The 19810-nt window shown below is 39.2% G+C and overlaps 1 protein-coding gene across 2 annotated transcripts in view; it reads right to left on the bottom strand.

The window, feature by feature from the left end:
- COG6 (component of oligomeric golgi complex 6) overlaps positions 1-17954 on the bottom strand; it is a 58962-nt gene extending 41008 nt beyond the window's left edge. Inside the window, exons 1-4 of one of the 2 annotated variants that reach the window (XM_009568738.2) lie at positions 17785-17954; positions 16664-16807; positions 16229-16300; positions 12247-12305 (exon numbers count right to left, since the gene is read on the bottom strand). In XM_009568738.2, coding sequence (XP_009567033.2) covers positions 12247-12305; positions 16229-16300; positions 16664-16807; positions 17785-17910 — 401 coding nt within the window. In that variant the 5' untranslated portion in view covers positions 17911-17954. Of the gene's footprint in view, positions 1-12246; positions 12306-16228; positions 16301-16663; positions 16808-17551; positions 17671-17784 lie in introns of those variants that run through there. The other variant, XM_054083548.1, reaches the window with a different exon arrangement.
- Positions 17955-19810: the final 1856 nt, after the last annotated feature.

The raw sequence follows: 19810 nt of genomic DNA, 5'->3' as shown, positions 1-19810 counted from the left end.
AAACTCTATTTTAGAGATTAGATGAAATGTTTCACAATTGTCAGTGCTCTAGCATAATGAACAGTGAGAAAGAAGGTAATATAAAATCCAACAGTGCTCTAACAGCAAAATCTATAAAAATCAAATGGGAAAGCAACCCAGTACTTGTGAAGTTACACAGAAAACACCTAAGGAAAAGAGAAAAACAAAAACTTAAATGCTTTAATAGCATATCTTTAATTGACAAGCCAGGCTTCCCCAGTGTCCTATGCAGATGTGGCTAGTTTGCATTTACATTGATCATTTTGCAACCCTGAATATCCATCTATTTAATATTCTGTAAGTAAACTCTACAACAGCAAATTCAGGATCTCCATGAAGCTGAATCTTTCTCAGGAAAGGAACAAGAGTGATGGAGAATAATTTTGGCCAACTAAACAGGCAATGACGGCAGATGAACCCATAAAAATTATAGCACTTTCCAAGCGATCTGGTGGCAGCTCACTGCAAGTGAGGGAGAACAGGAAAGAAGTCTAAAACGGGAGGGCTCAAGAGTGCCCAGGCACCTTGGAAATGAGAAAATTCTGGTACAGAAAGAAAAACCGGGAAAGATATTTAGAAGAGAGGAAGGAGACTGAAAAGCATCATGATGTTTGTCATGGAGGTAGTCATTTTTCTAGCACAAGGGATGGGGCACAGGGAGGAAAAGATTTGGAGAGCACAGAAAGTTCCAAAAGACACTGGGGCAGAAAAGGGAGACGTGCAAGGTCATGAGTCTGAAGAGATTGAACTTGTCCCATATTCTGTTTGAATAACTTTATGGATATCTTTTCCATCCTCAAACCTAAATAGAGCTGGCACAGTTTTCCAAGCCCACTGCTATGCTTTTCCAATGCAGAATGCATGGTAGACCTCAACATTGTTGAAGGAAAATGTAAGAATATAATTTTGAACATATTCTGTAAATTTTCATCAGGAATATTAGGAAATAAAATCAGGAGAGATGAAGTCATGGTGTAACTTCAGAGGGAGATAAAGGAAAACCCATAAACTGTCTACAAAACAGACTCACAAGAATTAACAGTCAGGAGGAAACAAAAGTATTTTTCATTCAATATTAGGCTTATCAGAGATTTTCTTATGATAACTGTCTTTCTCACGACACAGCTGAAAGATGGATCAGGTCTGCTCTGTAGTAACATATTCTACCACTACAATGATGCCTGAGCTATGCTGCTTAGGCTGCGTCAGCCATCCCTCATCATCCCTGGTTTGTAGTGCTCTTTCCACTGAGCCAGAACTATTGTTCATACTATCATGTAATGAATCAGACCAGACTACAAATCTGGCAGGAAAACACCAACGTTTTTATTTAATTTTTTCCCTTGGCAGGAGTGTCAAGGACTTTGTTACTTTGTTTCAAACCGCAGACAAACTGTTCCTTTTATTTTGTCTTAAACTGCTGTTTTCAAGCCATGTTTTGAGATTAAGTGGTTGAAACTAGCTGAAAAGGATCAAAACATGTCTCTTCTGCTTGCAGAGGCGGACCTGAGTGCGGAAGGAGGTAAGTCAAGATGTAACAAAGGAAGTTACATTTATTCTCTAAGCCAGTTTACCACAGATCGGTACTAAGGGACTGGGGGGTATTAACTTCTGTACAGCCACCTCCTTGTACTAAGGGGTGTGCCAGCACAGCGAGCTGCCAGAAGCAAGTGAGTAATTGCTACTCAGTTCACTGGTGAAACAAACATGAAAATGATACTTCAAAACTCTCCTGGGGTGTAAACAAAAGTAATTTCAATCGTCAGTTACAACAAATAAATAATAATAACAAAAAAATTATTAGGACCCTCCCCTCTCAATCCCCTCAGAAATGTAGAGGTATAAGACATAGCTACTCAAACTGAAAATCAGGCAAGGATATCATCCAATGGTGATGCTTTCAACAGCACATTCCTGTTCCACAACATTGTGCTGAGAAAGTCTAATCCACCAATGTCACCACCATTTGACATAGTTGAAATGGCAGACAGTGTAATTTAGTGAAATAACTTTATTTAATAGCTGCTCTGAGTCTCTCCTCTTGTGATGGAAATTTCAATTTAATATAAAACCACAAAGCTGTAAAGACTTACACTGGATTATCCCTCCCTTTCAGGCAAAGAAGGAAGGTAGGAAAGAGACTGGAGAAAGCAAGACTTTCTTGAGTTTCAACTGGAATAAGATTTCCCATTAACAAGGGGCAGATAGGAAGCTGAGAAACTTGTCTGTTCTTTGAACCTCTGTGTTTCCTGCATGCATAACTTTTAAGTGCTCTTACAGAAGATCTCCATTTACTATTATCTCCTGTTCTTCAGATTTTTTTTGAATGTAATTTTTATAGGAGCTCTGAGCAGCAACCTGTATACTTTCACTAAACTGGGGGCAGAAGAAAGCCTGATTCTAAGAAGTGCAATATACCAGACTTAACAGCTTTTTCAGTTCGCTTCGCAGATTTTTTGGAAGTAGGGTTGTAGACTTTCAAGGAACAAGGGCCAAAGTCACAAACTGTAGAAACAGCATGCTTGTTAGTCCGTGCTGGAATTCTGTGCCCCCTTCAATCCATTGGTTATAAAACTGAACAATTGCAGTAGACCTCACTACTGAATCTCTCTCTTCCTGCAAGTCCTCATCCTGCACAGTCCTCCCTCTGTTCCTTTTTTGCTGCTACAAAGAATATGGCTCAATCAAATATCATACTTTAAAGCCACTCCCATCCCTGGTTGTGTCTGTGGCTAACGCTGCTGTAACTGCTCCCCGACCCACCCTGCACACTTCCAATAATTAACTCTTAGAAAATAGCGTCAATATACTAAACTCTAGCATACTGCCAAGTTGGAAGTTCCACAATGTAAACACAAAATCACAGCCTCGTGGTGGCAGTAATGTTTCATGTGTCTTTCTCAAGACAGTGATTCAAAAATACTGAGAAACATCTATCCTAAACCAAAACACAGGCACCTGGATTTTGATAAAGCTATTTATTTGGGCCTCTTTATAAATGAAAAGGAATTTCAACAAGCTACTCATTTTCAAAACCCAGGTTAGCTACCTCTATGCTGGCTATGAAAGTCGCCTTGGTTGTCCATCTGCATGAGAAAGAGATTGTATTTCCTAGATGATGGATCAGGTACAAAACATAAGTACTGCATACCCTTGATTTCTAGCTGGCAGTATACAATATTAATGAGACCAATGCACTTGGATAGGTATGTCATTTTTTTATATAAATGTATTTCCTCAAATACAAGCTAACAGCTATTTACCTAGAATTTAATCAATCAATCTTATTTTAATCCATTTCCCTGCTTTAATACCACTCAAGTTTGCTATAGTGATTTCACTGTGATAAGTGCTATGCAAAACACAGTGCAGGTAACAACATATGCCAGAGTAATGTCATGTCATATATAGCCCACAGCAAACAGCATTTCACTGTGATAAGTGCTATGCAAAACACAGTGCAGGTAACAACATATGCCAGAGTAATGTCATGTCATATATAGCCCACAGCAAACAGCACCTGCTCAGATACTTGGATGTTTTAAGACTCACTGGCCTTTCTGTAAACAAAGATTTCTACATTGCGTTCTAAGCACGTGCAGTACAGCAGAGGAAAGGCCACACTGTGCTGTTATCCCAAAGCTTTTTTTTTCTCCTGGCATAAGAGAACAAAACTAATAGATCATGGGAACATGGCACCAATGCAAAGGGGGAAGTGCCGAGTACTGGTAGACTTTTGAGCTTGGGCAGGGGACAGGACTCCCAACAAAGAAAAATTTCCCCAGTTTTAATCGTTACCAAGGAGACAGAATTCTTTTGCAAGAGAACTCAAAGGGCCGGGAAAACTATGCACTTCATGGAGTTTTCCCTTGAAATAAATACAAATGCGTACTGTTTGTCAGGATTATCACCTAGACAGCTTAAAGAATGAGGTAGAGGGGAAAAATGCTTTTCCAAAGTTTAATTTTACCTTACCACCAAGTACAGCGCAAAAATCTGCTAGTTTCCTTTGCCTAGGAGAAGTCTAAGCAGCACATTCTGAAATTACTTCCAAACTGTGGTACTGAGGATTTAGCACATTTTTAAAGCCTCAAAACATGAATTATTTTTTACTCATAAAAAAATAACAATCACCTTTAAAAGATATGCATAAACACTTCTCAGCTGGAAAAATTATTTTTCTTCAGTGTTTTTTAAGGAAGGCAAATATACGAGACTATGTAACAAAACATCTACATGCAGGTGTTAGGAAACCATTCTTAAGAATAAGTACCAGGTGCAAAAATGCACTTTTAAATTCTGAGAACAAATAGTTTTATTTTACATTCTGTCTGTTTACCATATCTTTTATTAAAGGAGACCTGAAATACTGTGAGAGACATACCATGCCCAATTCCAACATGGATTATTCATTACAATTTTTTTCCTAATTAAAAACTAGGAAGGCACAGAAAATAATAGTAAAATGTCTATAACATTCCCAGGATACAAGAAAACAGAAAATACTACAGAGAGCTTCAGTGAAACCTCATTTGGAAAACAGACCACAACCCTGACCATCTGTCCCTCAGGGGTCTGTACTGGGACCAGTGCTGTTCAATATCTTTGTCAACAATATTGACAGCAAGATTGAGTGCACCCTCAGCAAGTTTGCGGACGACACCAAACTGAGTGGTGTAGTTGCCACACCGGAAGGACAGGATGTCATCCAGAGGGACTTGAACAGACTGGAGAAGTGGACCTGTGGTTTGAACCTTATGAGGTTCAACAAGGCCAAGTGTAAGGTCCTGCACCTGGGTCGGGGCAATCCCCATTTTCAGTACACGATGGGGGATGATGTGATTGAGAGCAGCCCTGCAGAGAAGGACTTGGGGGTGCTGGTCGATGAGAAGCTTGACATGAGCTGGCAATGTGCGCTCACAGCCCAGAAGGCCAACCGTGTCCTGGGCTGCATCAAAAGAAGGGTGACCCACAGGTCGAGGGAAGTGATTCTGCCCCTCTATTCCTCTCTTGGGAGACCTCATATGGAATACTGTGTCCAGGTCTGGAACCCTCAACATAAAAAGAATATGGGACTGTTGGAACGGGTCCAGAGGAGGGCTACAAAGATGATCGGAGGGCTGGAGCACTTTCCCTATGAGGACAGGCTGAGAGAGTTGGGCTTGTTCAGCCTGGAGAAGAGAAGGGTCAGAGGAGATCTTACAGTGACCTCCCCGTACCTGAAGGGGGCCTACAGGAAAGCTGAAGAGGGGCTATTCACAAATGATTGTGGTGATAGGATGAGGAAGAACGGGTATAAACTGGAGAGGAGCAGATTTAGACTGGGCATTAGGAAGAATTTCTTCACTATGAGAGTGGTGAGACACTGGAACAGGTTGCCAAGGGAAGTTGCAGCTGCCTCATCCCTGGAGATGTTCAAGGCCAGGTTAGATGGGGCCTTGGGCAGCCTGATTTAGTGGGATGTCCCTGCGCATGGCAGGGGGGTTGGAATTAGATGATCTTTAAGGTTCCTTCCAACCCTAACTATTCTGTGATTCTATGATTTGTGTTCAAAAACAACAGACTCCCACTAAACCAGAGCTAGTAGGATGATCATGGGAATGGAGAATCTAATTTATGAGAGGAGATGAAGGAAGCTCTTAAGATAACAGACAAGATAAGAAAACAGTTGAATTATATTCAAGAATTAAACTGGAAATCAAGGAAAGGCTTTTACTAGGAAGAATAAGCTTTTGAGGTAAGTGTTCCAAGAACAGTAACTTGTATAAAATGCAAGAATAATTAACTAGATACAAGTTGAACAGTTGATGAGTTCACCAAAGTCACCATGCAAATGATAGGTGGCAGCAGGAACCAAACTTGAATTTAGGTTTCTCCCAGCTGTAATCCCTATCTAAAGACAGCTAGCCTGCAATTCTGCAGCTCTACAATATAATACATTCTGCTCTAAAAATAAATAGGTAAAAAACCAAAAAGGTTAAACCAGAAGTTTGGCAACAGAAGACACTAACTGCACTGAAATGATTCAAACTTTGCCAAAGAGATTACTAAACACTAGGAAAAAAGCTTATACACCGTAAATAAATTCATAGAATTCACTAGTTTTCTACCTACCTACCAACCAGGCTTTCTATTAACATCATTGGCATCTATCTACAGAATAGTCAGGATAAGCAGCTTTCACACACAACACTTCACACCAACTGTGACACACATAGAATCATACGATGGTTTGGAAAGGACCTTTAAAGTTCATTTAGTCCAAGCCCCCTGCAGTGAGCAGAGTCATCTTCAACTGGATCAGGTTGCTCAGAGCCCTGTCCAACCTGACCTTGCATGTTTCCAGAGATGGGGCATCTACCACCTCTCTGGGCAACCTGTGCCAGTGTTTCACCACCCTCATTGTAAAAAGTTTCTGCCTTCTATTTAGTCTAAATAGAAATTTAGTCTACCCTCTTCTAGTTTAAAACCATTGCCCCTTGTTATATGGAAATAGGCCCTGTTCTCATCTTTCATATAAACCCCTGTAAGTCCTGAATGGCCACAATAAAATCTCCACGGAGCCTTCTCTTCCTCAGGCTGAACAACCCCACTCTCTCAGCCTTTCCTCATAGGAGAGGTGCTCCAGGCCTCTGATGATTTCAATTGCCCTCTTCTGGACCTGCTCCAACAGGTCCATGTCTTTCCTGTGCCGAGGGCTCCAGAATTGAATCCAGTACTCCAGGTGGGGTCTCACCAGAGCAGAGTAGAGAGGCAGAATCACCTCCCATGACCTGCTGGTCATGCTTCATTTGATGCAGCACAGGATATGGTTGGCTTTCTGGGCTGTGAGTGCATACTGCTGGCTCATATCCAGCGCCTCATCCATCAGCACCCTCACATCCTTCTTGGCAGGGCTGCTCTCAATTCTTTCATTCCCCAGCCTGTACTGATACTGGGAGTTGCCCTGACCCATCTGCAGGACCTTGCACCTGGCCTTGCTGAACCTCACGAGGTTCGCACAAGTCCACCTCTCTAGCCTGTCCAGGTCCCTCTGGATGGCATCTCATCTCTCAGGCACGTCAACTGCCCCACTCAGTTTGGCATCATCTGCAAACCTGCTGAAGGTGCTCTTGATCACAGTGTTGTTGTTGATGAAGACATTGAACAATATTGGTCCCAGTATGGACCCCTGAGGAACACCACTTATCACCGATCTCCATCGGAACATTAAGCTGTTGATCAACTACATTCTGGATGCAACCATCCAACCAATTCCTCATTCATCCAACAGTCCATTCAAATCCATCTCTCTCCAATTTAGAGAGAAGGGATCATATCAAAGGCCTTACAGAATTCCAGATAGGTGACGTCCATAGTTCCCTTGTCTACTGTTGTAGTCCTCCATCATAGGCCACTATACTCACTAGGTAAAGCAGCATTTAGCAATGGCTAAGATATAAGACATGGTTTCTAACTTGTGAATAGAGACTAAGCTGAGAAGGCATGTGTTTCCAGTAAATGGATTCCTTTCCATCTTGTAGGGGTGAGCCAGTTGATTCCATTGTATCAAAGACACTGACAGCTTCAGTATATCTTTTACACAATCTGATATAAAGACATTTGAAAGACGACTGCTTAGTCTAGCTTCACATCTGCCATCAAATCCAAAAATGTTGCCAAAGGCATGAAAATAACACACTGCTCTCTACATCTACCTGGAATAAGATCTGAACTAATGTGCTTAACGAGCAGGAAAAGAACAACTAAATCAGATAGTAGGAAAACAATAAAGAAGGAAAATAAATTTCCAAGGAAGACCATGGGCTCTTTATTCCTGGGTTGTTTTTTTTCTAAGAGCCGATTAGACAAACATCATTCAGGAACAGTATAATGTAACCGATCTTGTACTTCAGATGAACGTTTCTCAACCTGTAAGACCATGCCTTATTTCATATTGATCAAGAGTATGAAATACTCTTGAGTACATGGCTGCCAGGTAGAAAAGCTGGCAAGAAATAAGACTTTGTGCTTTTTCTGCTGGTCATGGCTAGAATGGGATGCTTTTTTTTTTTCATTAGATTAATTTTAGCTGTTTTGATCGTTGTTATGCCCTGTCACCTATGCTTTACTTTGGTACAAACCAGGAAAGAAAACCAGCCTCAGAATTTCAAGCCCTCCTCCCCCACACTGAATTGTTACTCAGTTTAGGCAATCACTGTTTTTTCTTATTAAGTATATTCACAGGAATAAATGTAAATGCAGACTTCAAAAGGTCAAGACATGAAATACATCTCATCAGTGCAAATCACTACATCACCACTTTTCTCAGCATATGCTGATAAAAGCAAACCTCTGTAACCTGCTACAAATATTGCTGAACTTCTGACATCATTTCCAAAAAGACTATGATGAAAAAGATATTACGTAAAAGGAAAAAAAAATTTAGAAAGCACCACCAAGAGACAATCATGACAGGTCTGTAGTACAGCACTACTGAAGCAGCAGATGTTCACTAAGAAACATTTTTCCTAAGACTTCTGACCTCGTACTGAGCACAGAGGGGACAGTCAAATAACTCACTGAACCAAAAGAATCGTGTTTATTGAATTTAAATAAAGAGCAAGTCTGAATGTAATTCAATTAAAAAAAATGAAGTACACACTGCTGCATTCCAAAATACGTTTAGGAATCAGATTTAATTGTATTTTTAGAAAGAGAAACAATCCTAGTATTACAGGAACTGATTTTCCAGAAACAATATAAGGATCCTGGCATCAAAACATACATTTTGTTCTGTTTAAGAACACAATTAACAGGAAACTAGGACAACAAGACAACATGTAAAGATGTCAAGTGCATAACCTTGGTGAAAGCACTGAAACTTTAACCTGACTCAAAAATACCTGTTCAAGCCATTTCCATTCTTTCATACAGCTTCCAGAGTATGGTGGTTTTTATTTCCAGAAAACCTCTTCTGACTCTTACCAGTTTTCTATTTCAGCAAGCTTATTTTCTGTGATCTTCCTGAGCACATACATACACTCACACAACTACTCTTATTTAATTTTATAAGAATTAATACTGTAACTATTACCTTCTGGTCTTTCTTCAATTCTTAAATCCACTACTATCATTTGTGGCTAACCTCAAGAACAATCTTGCACAATACCTTATCATTAAGCGGGTAGTAGAACTAGTATGAAGACAGGCTTCTGGCATCTGCATACAGTGTTTTGGAACTGAACTGTCATTACTCTGGTTGGGAACTGCTGAACTCCAGGACACTTGTTCCCAATCCAAGGTGAAGTAGTTTAGTACTGCAAGTACATTTTTGGCTGCACATGTATTAAAGAACTAAACTCAGGTACAGCAGCAGAACTGACAAGTCAGAGGAAGCTTTTATTAAAATCTCACTTCAAGGAGCAAGATCCTTTTTCTGTCAGCCTATTAGCAATGGCAGTAAACAAACCCACATCTTTTAAAACATAGCAGATGTTTGAAAACAAACTAATCTCATTACTATACATTAAAAGTCTAACACAACCTGAAAGCAGTATTAGTGTGCTCAAGTAAATGTGTAGAAATTCAGTGAAGATAAAGAAGTGGATTTTTAACAATTAACACAAATTGTCTAAATTAGCTACCTCAGTTATTCTTTATTAACAAATCCGTTATGAAATAAATTAAAACTATCATTCTATTTACGACTCTACAGTACCTAACAACAGCAAATTACCCTTGTTATAAAGAGATGGTTTGAATGGTTTGGACTACTTTATTTCACTCTGCATGGTTCTATTAAGTTGTGATAAGTCTCAATTTTAAGGAGAGAAGAGAAGAGAAAAAAAGAAGCCCTGATTCCTATGTTAAGCAGATTCCACAATTCAAACAACGTGAAGGAAAACTGTTCTGTTTCTAATGTATAGTACGGTTATTTTAACTAATCTTTATAGAGAAAATGAATTCAGAAAAAGCAACCAAATTGACCAAAGATACGCATCAAATCTCTCATATTCACAAATATAAAAATGCAATTGTATGACTGGAAGATTACCGTAATTGTTATTTAAGTAACACATCCTATTTGGCATTTATGACAAATGGGGTCTAAAGCTCACAACCAATTTAGGAGAACAATGCTACAAAGTAACAACCTAAGAATGCAGAATTTTCAACTTAAATCTGAGACTACAATCTATTTTCTATCCCAACTATTTAACCAAGCACCTTAAATTCTACCACATTCTACCAACACAGAAGTCCCAAACAGCGCATCAGGACTACCTACAGATACTTCAGATGAACCACTATAGCTCCCGACCACAAATCTGAGACTAGGATGATCAACAAGGAGTTCAGGTAAGAAGCTTAGGAAATTTAAAATCATCTTGAATTAGATCCAATTACATCACTTATAATACAATGCAAAAATTACTTTGTATAAGAAACCTAGTACCTACACAGAACCACTGAGAGAGCCACTCCATTGCAAGGACTGCAGAAGAGAAAGAATGCATGCAAGGATGAAAGCGTGAACAAGCACTCTTACTCAAAATGTTCCAAGCTCATACAAGTTCCAGTGGCCATTCTGCATCTTTGGGAAACTGTTTTTCACAAAAAAAAAAAGTGCTACACGGGTTCAAATCCACACAAGGGAAAATTTCTGAAGAGATATTTACATTTGCAAGGTCATCTAATGAGTCAAAAGAAAAGGTGACTCAAATGTCCTACACAGAACAAAACAGCATTCCCATTGTAGCTTTTGTTGACATTTTTCATAGGTTTAGCCAGGAAAAAGTTAATTTTGTTAATAAATGGCACTATGAATCATCCCTAACAATCACACTAAGATCACAAGCATTGTTAGGCTTATGCTAGTGCATTTTTCCTAGTACACTTAAAAAATTAAGTCTTTCCAAAAGAGAACTTTTTCCTATCCATACATTCTGAAGTCACACTAACCCTCAGAAGGAACGGCTACTTCCTAAACCTTTCTTCCTCCTCACAATAGTGGGATGTTTTGTCTCTTAAAAGAATCAGCAGAAAGTAAATTATGGTATAAGTAAGGATTATATTGTAGAAGTACTGACAAACAATCTGCATAATCTCCTTTAAAGGAATTTAAGACCAATGAGACACCATTTGGGATTGGTCTTATTTTCCATTCTGCTTCAGAACAAGGAATCACTTATCTGTCCTACTACTTCACATACTTATATTTAAACTAACAAATTTTCTGACTTGACTTCTGCTCAAGTACTTCAACTGTGACTGCTAAACCCCTTCATTTTATATCAACCAGTACTGTTTTATGCAGTTATTCTACACTAAGCATCTAAAATATGTACAGATTACACTTTAACTTTACATTCAGACTCTCACAGGACACAATCCACTTCCTACTGAAGTTCACAACGTGAACCTACTGATTTTGAAAGCTCACCCAGAGCTATCCAAAACCATAATTTCTACTACAAGCTTACCGCTGGATATAATTATTTCTAATCTCCAGTGAACTATATATAATTTTCAGAAGAAAGCCCATAAAGCATGGATATTCATTCCTCTACGTTGACAAAGGCTAAAGCTGTAAAACCAGATGCCCTAGACATAAAACCGATAAAGATTACTTGAATCTGTCACAGGCTATTATTCCCCTCCCACGAATAAAAATACTGAAAAGAACAAATCACAAATCTTTTTTACACAAGAGGCTGGAGAACCAAGTGAAACAGTGATCTATGTCAGCCTCATTAAACAGCACTTACGTATGTCACAGTTCACTTTAAATATTGCAGAGTAGTTATAAGCCAACTTTCTGCTCCTACTTACAAGAAAGTGATTTCCACTAGTTATGAAGCACTAACAACAAGAAGCAGCCTGTGAGTCTCAGTTGACACTGAGTAAGTCCATACCTGTTACAAAACAATATAACTCATATTATCAACTGACATCTGCTAAAGCCCATCCAATTGCTATAACTGATTCCTTTCCCTAAAAGGTCAATTTTTATGATAACAAGCACTAATACGGTTTTTGCCTCTTTGTATTCTCTAGTAATAAACTGAGAATTCAGTATTTTTGTTCCATTTGAGCTACAAACACAGATAGTTTTTAACACTATGTACAAATACAAACCCCCCAAAGTTATTACTCAAAAATAAGACTGGCAGAAACATATACAAAAGAAAATTCCATCAGTATTGTCATGTCTTCAAGAAATAAGTAAGGTGGTATACATACTTTTCTGCCTGGAGTTTTGTAGTTTTTACTATCAAGTCCTGGGTTTGTTCCTTTGCTGCCTAAAATACAATTAGAATCATTAGGCATGTCACAAACTTATCAAATGTATTACACAACCTTCAAAGTACATAATACTTTTGAAGCTTTCTGAGTACTAGTAAAGAGTATACTCTTTGAAACAAAAGGCCTTCTTGAAATAAGTATTCATTAACTCTCCCTATTTTCAGACAGGAATTAACATATTTAGCCATATATATTTTCGTCTTTACATATATTTACATTCACACACAGTTGATTTTTCATATATATTTAATACAAAAACGTTATTATAAATATTATAAATTAATTAGAAAAAAAGATAGAATATTGTTTGTCCATTAACTGTAAACTGTTTGCTCTTACAAAACGAAAAATGAAACAAGTTCCTTTGGAAGCTAAGTTGCACAGTACCAGGGTCCATCCAGCCATTTTAGACAACATGAATATAGCTGTGCTAGTCTTAGCGAATTTAGCCCTACAGTCCAAGCAGCTTACAGGGCTGTAAGGACTTTGTGCAAAGCACTTAAATTCATCAAAGCCCTAAATTGTCTGTGATGACAATGCAAGGGAATCCATGCAGAAACAGCTCTGCTACAGACAGCAGCTGCATGACTAAAAGGATTGCTGCAAGTTAAAGAGTTCTGAAACTTATCACCCAGCAAGAAGATAGAGGACATCCAGAACTGATGATTTCCCACTGGACACCATCAGTGATTATTTAGGAAGGAAAAGCTTCAACAACAAAAGTCTCTTGAAAACAAAATGCATACAGCATGGAATAAGATCGCAAGTGAAGAGGTAGAAAAAGCTATAAAAATATTGTGTGAATAACTTCAACAGTGTAATGGGTCTAAATCACAACAGTTGCTGTAATGAAGATGCCAGTCTTGAAACTCATGAGAGATTTAATGCAAGTACAGATGCACACTAATTCATTTCAGCCTTTCTATCTGCCACACTGTATTAGCTACAACGGAAAAGCAGTCAAGGTACAGCGACACTTTGAAAGGTGAAAGTAGGTCTGCAACCACCCAAATACAACCTTCAATCATCAGAGGGAGCCTGAGAAGTTCCATCAGTGACAGTGAGCACTGCTGAGGTGCCGGTTGCTGAAAATGGACATAAATCTGTTACAGTGAGTCCAGAAGAGGGTCACAAAGATGATGAGAGGGCTGGAGCACCTCCCATATGAAGACAGGCTGAGAGAGTTGGGATTGTTTAGCTTAGAGAAGAGAAGGCTCTAGGGAAACCTCATTGCAGCCTTCCAGTACTTAAAAGCGGCTTATAGGAAAGCTGGTGAAGGGCTCTTTATCAAGGAATGCAGGGATAGGATGAGGAGTACCATTTTTAAGCTGAGAGAGGGTAGATTTAGATTAGATATTAGGAAGAAATTCTTCACAATGAGGATGGTGAGACACTGGTGCAGGTTGTCCAGAGAAGTTGTGGGTGCTCAGTCCCTGCAGATATTCAAGGCCAGGTTGGATGAGGCTTTGAGCAGCCTGATCGAGTGGAAGGTGTCCCTGCCGATGGCAGGGTGGTGGGAACCAGACGATCTTTAAGACCTCTTCTAATCCAAATCATTCTATGAATTTTCTAAAGGAAACTATTATGCATTAGCATGCAAATTTAATTAAAAAAAAAAAAAAAAATCAGAATTTACTAAACATTTAGCAGTTCCAAAACAATTTAGGATATCTTTAGGCTTTTTATATCTTAAATAAATACTATTTAGAGTCTTAATGTATCTGTGTTTTAAACCTTTTTAAGTAATACTAATTTTCAGTGCTTCAGCTGAACAGAAGAAAAAAAACTTTTACAACATAAGACTGGACCTGAACTACTCAGTATGGAAATCTACTAATTCCAGACTTCCCACTCCCCTAAGAGTTGCAGATTTTAATAAACTAAGAAGACAGAAGAGATTTGCTTCCTTTCCAGTATTTTCTGGACAGAAGTACTAATTGCCAAGAAGAATGCTAACAGCAGAACAGCAGAAAGGAAGGAAAAGCAGTTTTTCTGGATCCAGCTAGATACATCGAGAAGCAAATTTTTATTTACAAGTTTTCAAATGCCTGCCAGATACATTACATACATACAATAATAACAGTAAGAGCTTACATCTAAGCAAAACAAGGTAACTAGCAAGAGTCAGACATGCCAGAAAAATAAGAATTTGATATTTGATGTTTCTTGCAGATCCAAAAGAGAATTTTTTCTCCATGTCAGTATACTAATTAAAATTTTCATTATCCTTCAACCCTGCTTTATTCCATTCACACATCTGCCTCCTTCTCTCTTTCAAGTTACTACATCAATTCACCATCCTGAAATCAGATCTGACTGTATCCAGTTATTTGGACTGTGTGGCATTACAAACTTACAACTTACTATAAAATAAAGAAAGGTAAAAAGCTTTTTGGCTTATCAGTATATAATCCCTTTCACACATTTTATTTGTTCTCCTCTTTTATTACACTGCTCTCTTAGCACACTCTTCTGCCTTATATGCTACGGACAATCCTCTTTGTATCTTCTATTTGTTCTACTTAGCTAATTTTTGTCTTCATATTGAGCTTGAGCACATGCTGGCAAGTCTTTATGTCCTATTACAGATAAAATACCAGAGGATTTGACAACCAAGGGTTAGCTCATGGGTTTATTAACTTCATATTCCTACACACAAAGCAAGCATGGACTGAATTGAAAGAAGTTACGAGTTCTACAGGGCTCTAGAGGAAACCTGTTGGGCACAGAACAAAACTACCTACTACTGACTTTTAACAGAAAAAGACATCACTGCAGGGTGGTTCTACTCTGCAAAATGAAAAAAAAAAAAAAATCACAGATGATAGTTACACTTCATGATCTAAAGGCAGAAAAAAGCCAAAATCTGCATGGACTCATTTCCACATTTAAGAGTTTAATCAAACAGTTCCTGAACTGCACTAGGGAATACATCCACAGTAACAGTGTTCAAAGAGATCTGAGACCTCTGAGGTCCATTACCCACTGCCTTCCAAAACTGAAAATTAAGTGTTGCAGCGGGCTACACTGTACTGCCACACCTTTTGGAACAAGTTCCTCAAACTACAAGTATTCTTATGGGAATTACATACAATGACTATCAAATCTCTTCACCTCAATATAGGGACATCTAAGGGGAGGAGGGGAAAGGAGGAGGGTGAAAAGAAACTCTTTTCACAGGATTTTTTATCCTCATTCATACACTATAACCTATGCACTGCGTTCAGAACAGATTTGGGTTGGCAAAACATCTACACTTAAGCATCCATAAATCTTTTAAACTCAATGATGTACAGAATATTGAATTTGTATACTAAACCCAAGTTACATATAGTAATGCACTATTAAAACAACTTTTTGTTCCCTAGAACAGTATAGATTCAGGGTTAATACAAAGAGAATTGGTTTTGCTGCATACCAGCATTTTGAGACAACATCATGAAAGAAAACCAACACAATAAAGATGGCACATGATTTGTCTCCATCTTTGGATTGCAAGACGCTTTTCTATGAATATACTTAAGGTATTTATATGAATGCATAACTCAACAGATGTAGTCAATGTGAAAAGCACATATATTCTGAATGGAAATACACGAATGCAATTAACCCTTTAATATCACACATATCCAATTGAATAAAATATTTTCTCTCCACTCACATACGAATCAATATCACACTGCAATTCTCAAGATAAGTGTATTGCTGCATTCTGAATTGCAATTGGAAAGAAATTCAAATTACTTCCTTAATAAATTTTCTAAATAAGTTAAAAGAACTATATTAATACCCCAAAGTAACATAATACGCATACTATGGAAACACCTTGGTGTCGCTGTTAATCCTTCAAAATAATTAAAAAGACAACAGTCACACCTCAAATGGAAAAATATACAAAGAACATCTATTTATATAGTACCTTCAAACGACTGGACATATCTTCACAGCAGCTGCTCATCGCTTGCACATCTTCATTTATACTCTCAAGCTCCTGAAATAATTTAAATAACAGTAACTGGTTTAGATCAGAAATGCTACGCCTAGGTCCAGATTCATTCCACTAAAATGAGATGCCAAATTTACAAGGGACATAGTTGCTCTAAGCTCCCTGTTAATCAGTGGAGAGAATACACCTCCAAAGATCAACATTCACTTGGTATTTTTATGTCTGAAACACCACCCCTCTCCGCACAGTATATTCGTCAAATGAAAGAAACGATGAAACAATTTTACCGTAAAAGTATATTTGTCTCACAAAGTCAAAATCTCTCTTAATCTTTTGTTTCTTTTTTTCACCTTTACATTACATAGCAATACTCTCACAAGATTGCTAGTTACACTCTAAAAACACTACCTCTTTAACTTGCTTGAATATGTGGACAAATTCTTCATTTATGGCTAAACTTCTTCGTTCAATGTCTCCACGCAAGTTTCTTCGGGTGCGCAAACTGTTTTCAACAAAAAAGGTCGACAGTGCCTTCAGTGCTTCAAGCATTTCCTAGAAAATAAAAAAAAGGGCCTTAACTTTCCTCACAGTTACAAAGAAGCAAGTTCCACAGTCTGTAACCATGCCAAGTTCAGTCTTAGGGGGGAAAAAAAAAAAACAACAAACAAACGCTACAATCTACTACATGGTTTTAGAGAAAAAATACCTGAACATCCTCCAGATCAGCCGAGAGATAACTAAAATAATTGCCGAGTCCTTCTTCTCATATGTTATAATGCACAACGTTGACTTATTTTAGAGCAGCTACTGATTAACATTACGTTCAGCTAAAGCATGACCTAGCCATAGCTAGAAATCGTTTAAATCAGAAAGAGTTTGACAAATACCCCGAGATAAGGAATACGAACCTCCATACAGTAAATAACTGAAATAATTGCCGAGTCCTCCTTCTTCTCATATGTTATAATGCAAAACCTTGTCTATTATTTTAGAGCAGCTACTGATTAACATTACATTCAGTTAAAGCATGACCTAGCCATAGCTAAAAACCGTTTAAATCAGAAAGAGCTTGACAAATACCCCCTGAGATAAGGAACACAAACCTCCATACAGTAAATAACTGAAATAATTGCAGAGTCCTTCTTCTTTTCATAAGTTATAAAGCACAACCTCGTCTTATTTTAAAGCAGCTACCGATTAACATTACACTCGGTTAAAACATGACCTAGCCAAAACTAGAAACGGTTTAAATCGGAAAAAGCTTGACAAATCCCCCCCGAGCTGAGGAATACAAACCTCCCTACGGCCTGAAGGGAACGAACAGGTGCGCGGCATGTCGCCGGAGAAGTAAAAAAAAAAAAAAACCAAAACCAACTGATTTTTTTTCCGAATTAACGCTGCAAACGTCAGCTGCGGCTCCGCAGCGGAACTGAGGCGATGACCGGGCTCGCCGCCCAGCGCCGGAGCCTATCGGGACTCGCGCTGCCCGACGGCTCATCCGGCCCCTTCCCTCCCGTCCCCGCCCCTACCTTGTCGTTATCCAGACGAGTCTCCAGGATCTTGTTGAGCTTTCGGGACAGCGGGTTGCTGCCGGGGGCAGCCGGGAGCCCCGGCACTGGGGCGGCAGCCGGCGGCGGCGCAGCGGTGTCGGCCATGGCTGCGGGCCTCCCCGCCGTCCGCAGTCAGCGTCTCCGCTGACACGGCCCGGCGGAAACGCGCACCCGTGGCTTTGGTTCCGGCCCGCGGCTTTGGTTCCAGCTGCAGCTGAGCATCCTGGTGCGGGAATAGATGAAAGGTTTTGGGTTGATGATAAGAAAGAAAGTTCCCTTCCTACGACCCCATAGCGGTGCTTATTTTTGATACAAGAAGTATTTACTATTGCAAAAAGTGGAATAGCTTTGATTTAAGCTAAAGCTTCCTTTAAATAATTGCAAACTTTTGAAAGTCAGACAGAATGTCCCTCTGATAGCGTGTTTTCTTTAAAAAGGTGATTTTCCAGATGCTGTTCATCCTTTGACGAATGAGAACGTCTTGTGTGAAGTACTATCTGTGCTGAACAGATGTGTTTTCTTCTGTAATCACCCCCGTTTGGAGTATTTCGCTATCTCAAAGGCAAGGTCAAGCAGACAGATGGACCCAACTCCAAATTAGCAAGAAATTTAACTGTTGCAAAGTTTCATAATAACATTAGAATCAGTCCTTGGAAAGTAATAGGGTATGCATAAGATTTCTGTGGAAATTTATACATATGTATGGCCGTAGGAAATAGATTCTGTCCCAGCTCTTGTCTCGCTCCACACGATTGATGGAGATTGCTCGCTTGTGTTGCCCAGCCCTGAGAAAGGGAGCTTGCTTTCTAAATCTCCAACATGAGTCTAAGAGAATTTATTTGCTGGCATTTTCGTATCAATTTCATCAAACAAATGCTTTAGTTATGAGCATCACTCAAAAGGAATAATAAATGGACTCATTATTTTGTAAGCTAATAGCAGTGGCAGTACAAATGTGTCAAAATGAAGGCTGTGTCTTGTTTTGGCTGTGTATTTACTGACACGGAGATTTTGCCCCCAAAGTCTACTCATGGCTCAAGACCAGAAGATTTCCTTCCAGTACCTGAAAGGGGCTGTGGGAAAGCTGTGGAGGGACAGTTCACAAAGGCTCGTAGTGATAGGACTGGGGACAGTGGCTCTAAACTGGAGAGGGGAAGATTTAAATTAGACATGAGGGGAATTTCTTTGCTATGAGAGTGGTGAGGCACTGGAAAATGTTGCCCAGGGAAGTTGTGGCTGCCCCATCCCTGGAGGTGTTCAAGGCCAGGTTGGATGAGGACTTGGGCAGCCTGATCTAGTGGGACATATCCCTGAACAGGACAGGGGAGTTGGGACTGAATGATCTTGAAAGTCCATTCCAACCCAAACGATTCTATGATTCTATGATTCTATGATTCTATGATTTCTTTGAGCCTTGCAAATGGTCAAAAGGCAGGTACACGGGTGAAGGTAAGATGCCGTGGAAGGAAGGTGACTATATACAGTACACAGGTGTTATTTCAGAAGGTAAGGGCACTTCCTGCCAGGCACTAGCCCTGAAAACAATAGAGCCTCACACATGCAATTACACACACAACAGATGAAGCCTGTTTCCATTTACCTGATGGTGTGTGGATCAAAAAGCAAACACTTGAGTGCTACCTTGACTCTTCAGGAGTCTTGAAGACATCACGTTGCTCCTCTGTAGGCTCTTCCTGAAAAGAACTGCAAGTGAATCAAGGAGCCTTTGCCTTTTCATGCCCAAGGTGCAGCACTGAAATTCTGAATGTTCTAATTAAGTTTTTTTTTCTTTCAGTTTAAGTAATTTATCTCAAGAAAATATCATATGACTAGAGCCCCCCTCCTGAAATCCTTTCACGATGAGGACAGCAATAGGATATTTTCCTGTTTAATTTTTAATATTTGTTTGCTTCCTCACATGGATCCTCTACATAAAAGATCAGCTTCTCTGAACAGCCTGTGCAGTGCCTTAACTCTTAGCCAGTAAGCAAGCAGGTTTTCAAGT

The sequence above is a fragment of the Cuculus canorus genome, chromosome 1, assembly GCF_017976375.1.
Source record: "Cuculus canorus isolate bCucCan1 chromosome 1, bCucCan1.pri, whole genome shotgun sequence".
NCBI lineage: Eukaryota > Metazoa > Chordata > Aves > Cuculiformes > Cuculidae > Cuculus > Cuculus canorus.
This window is presented reverse-complemented; position numbering and strand designations above follow the sequence as displayed.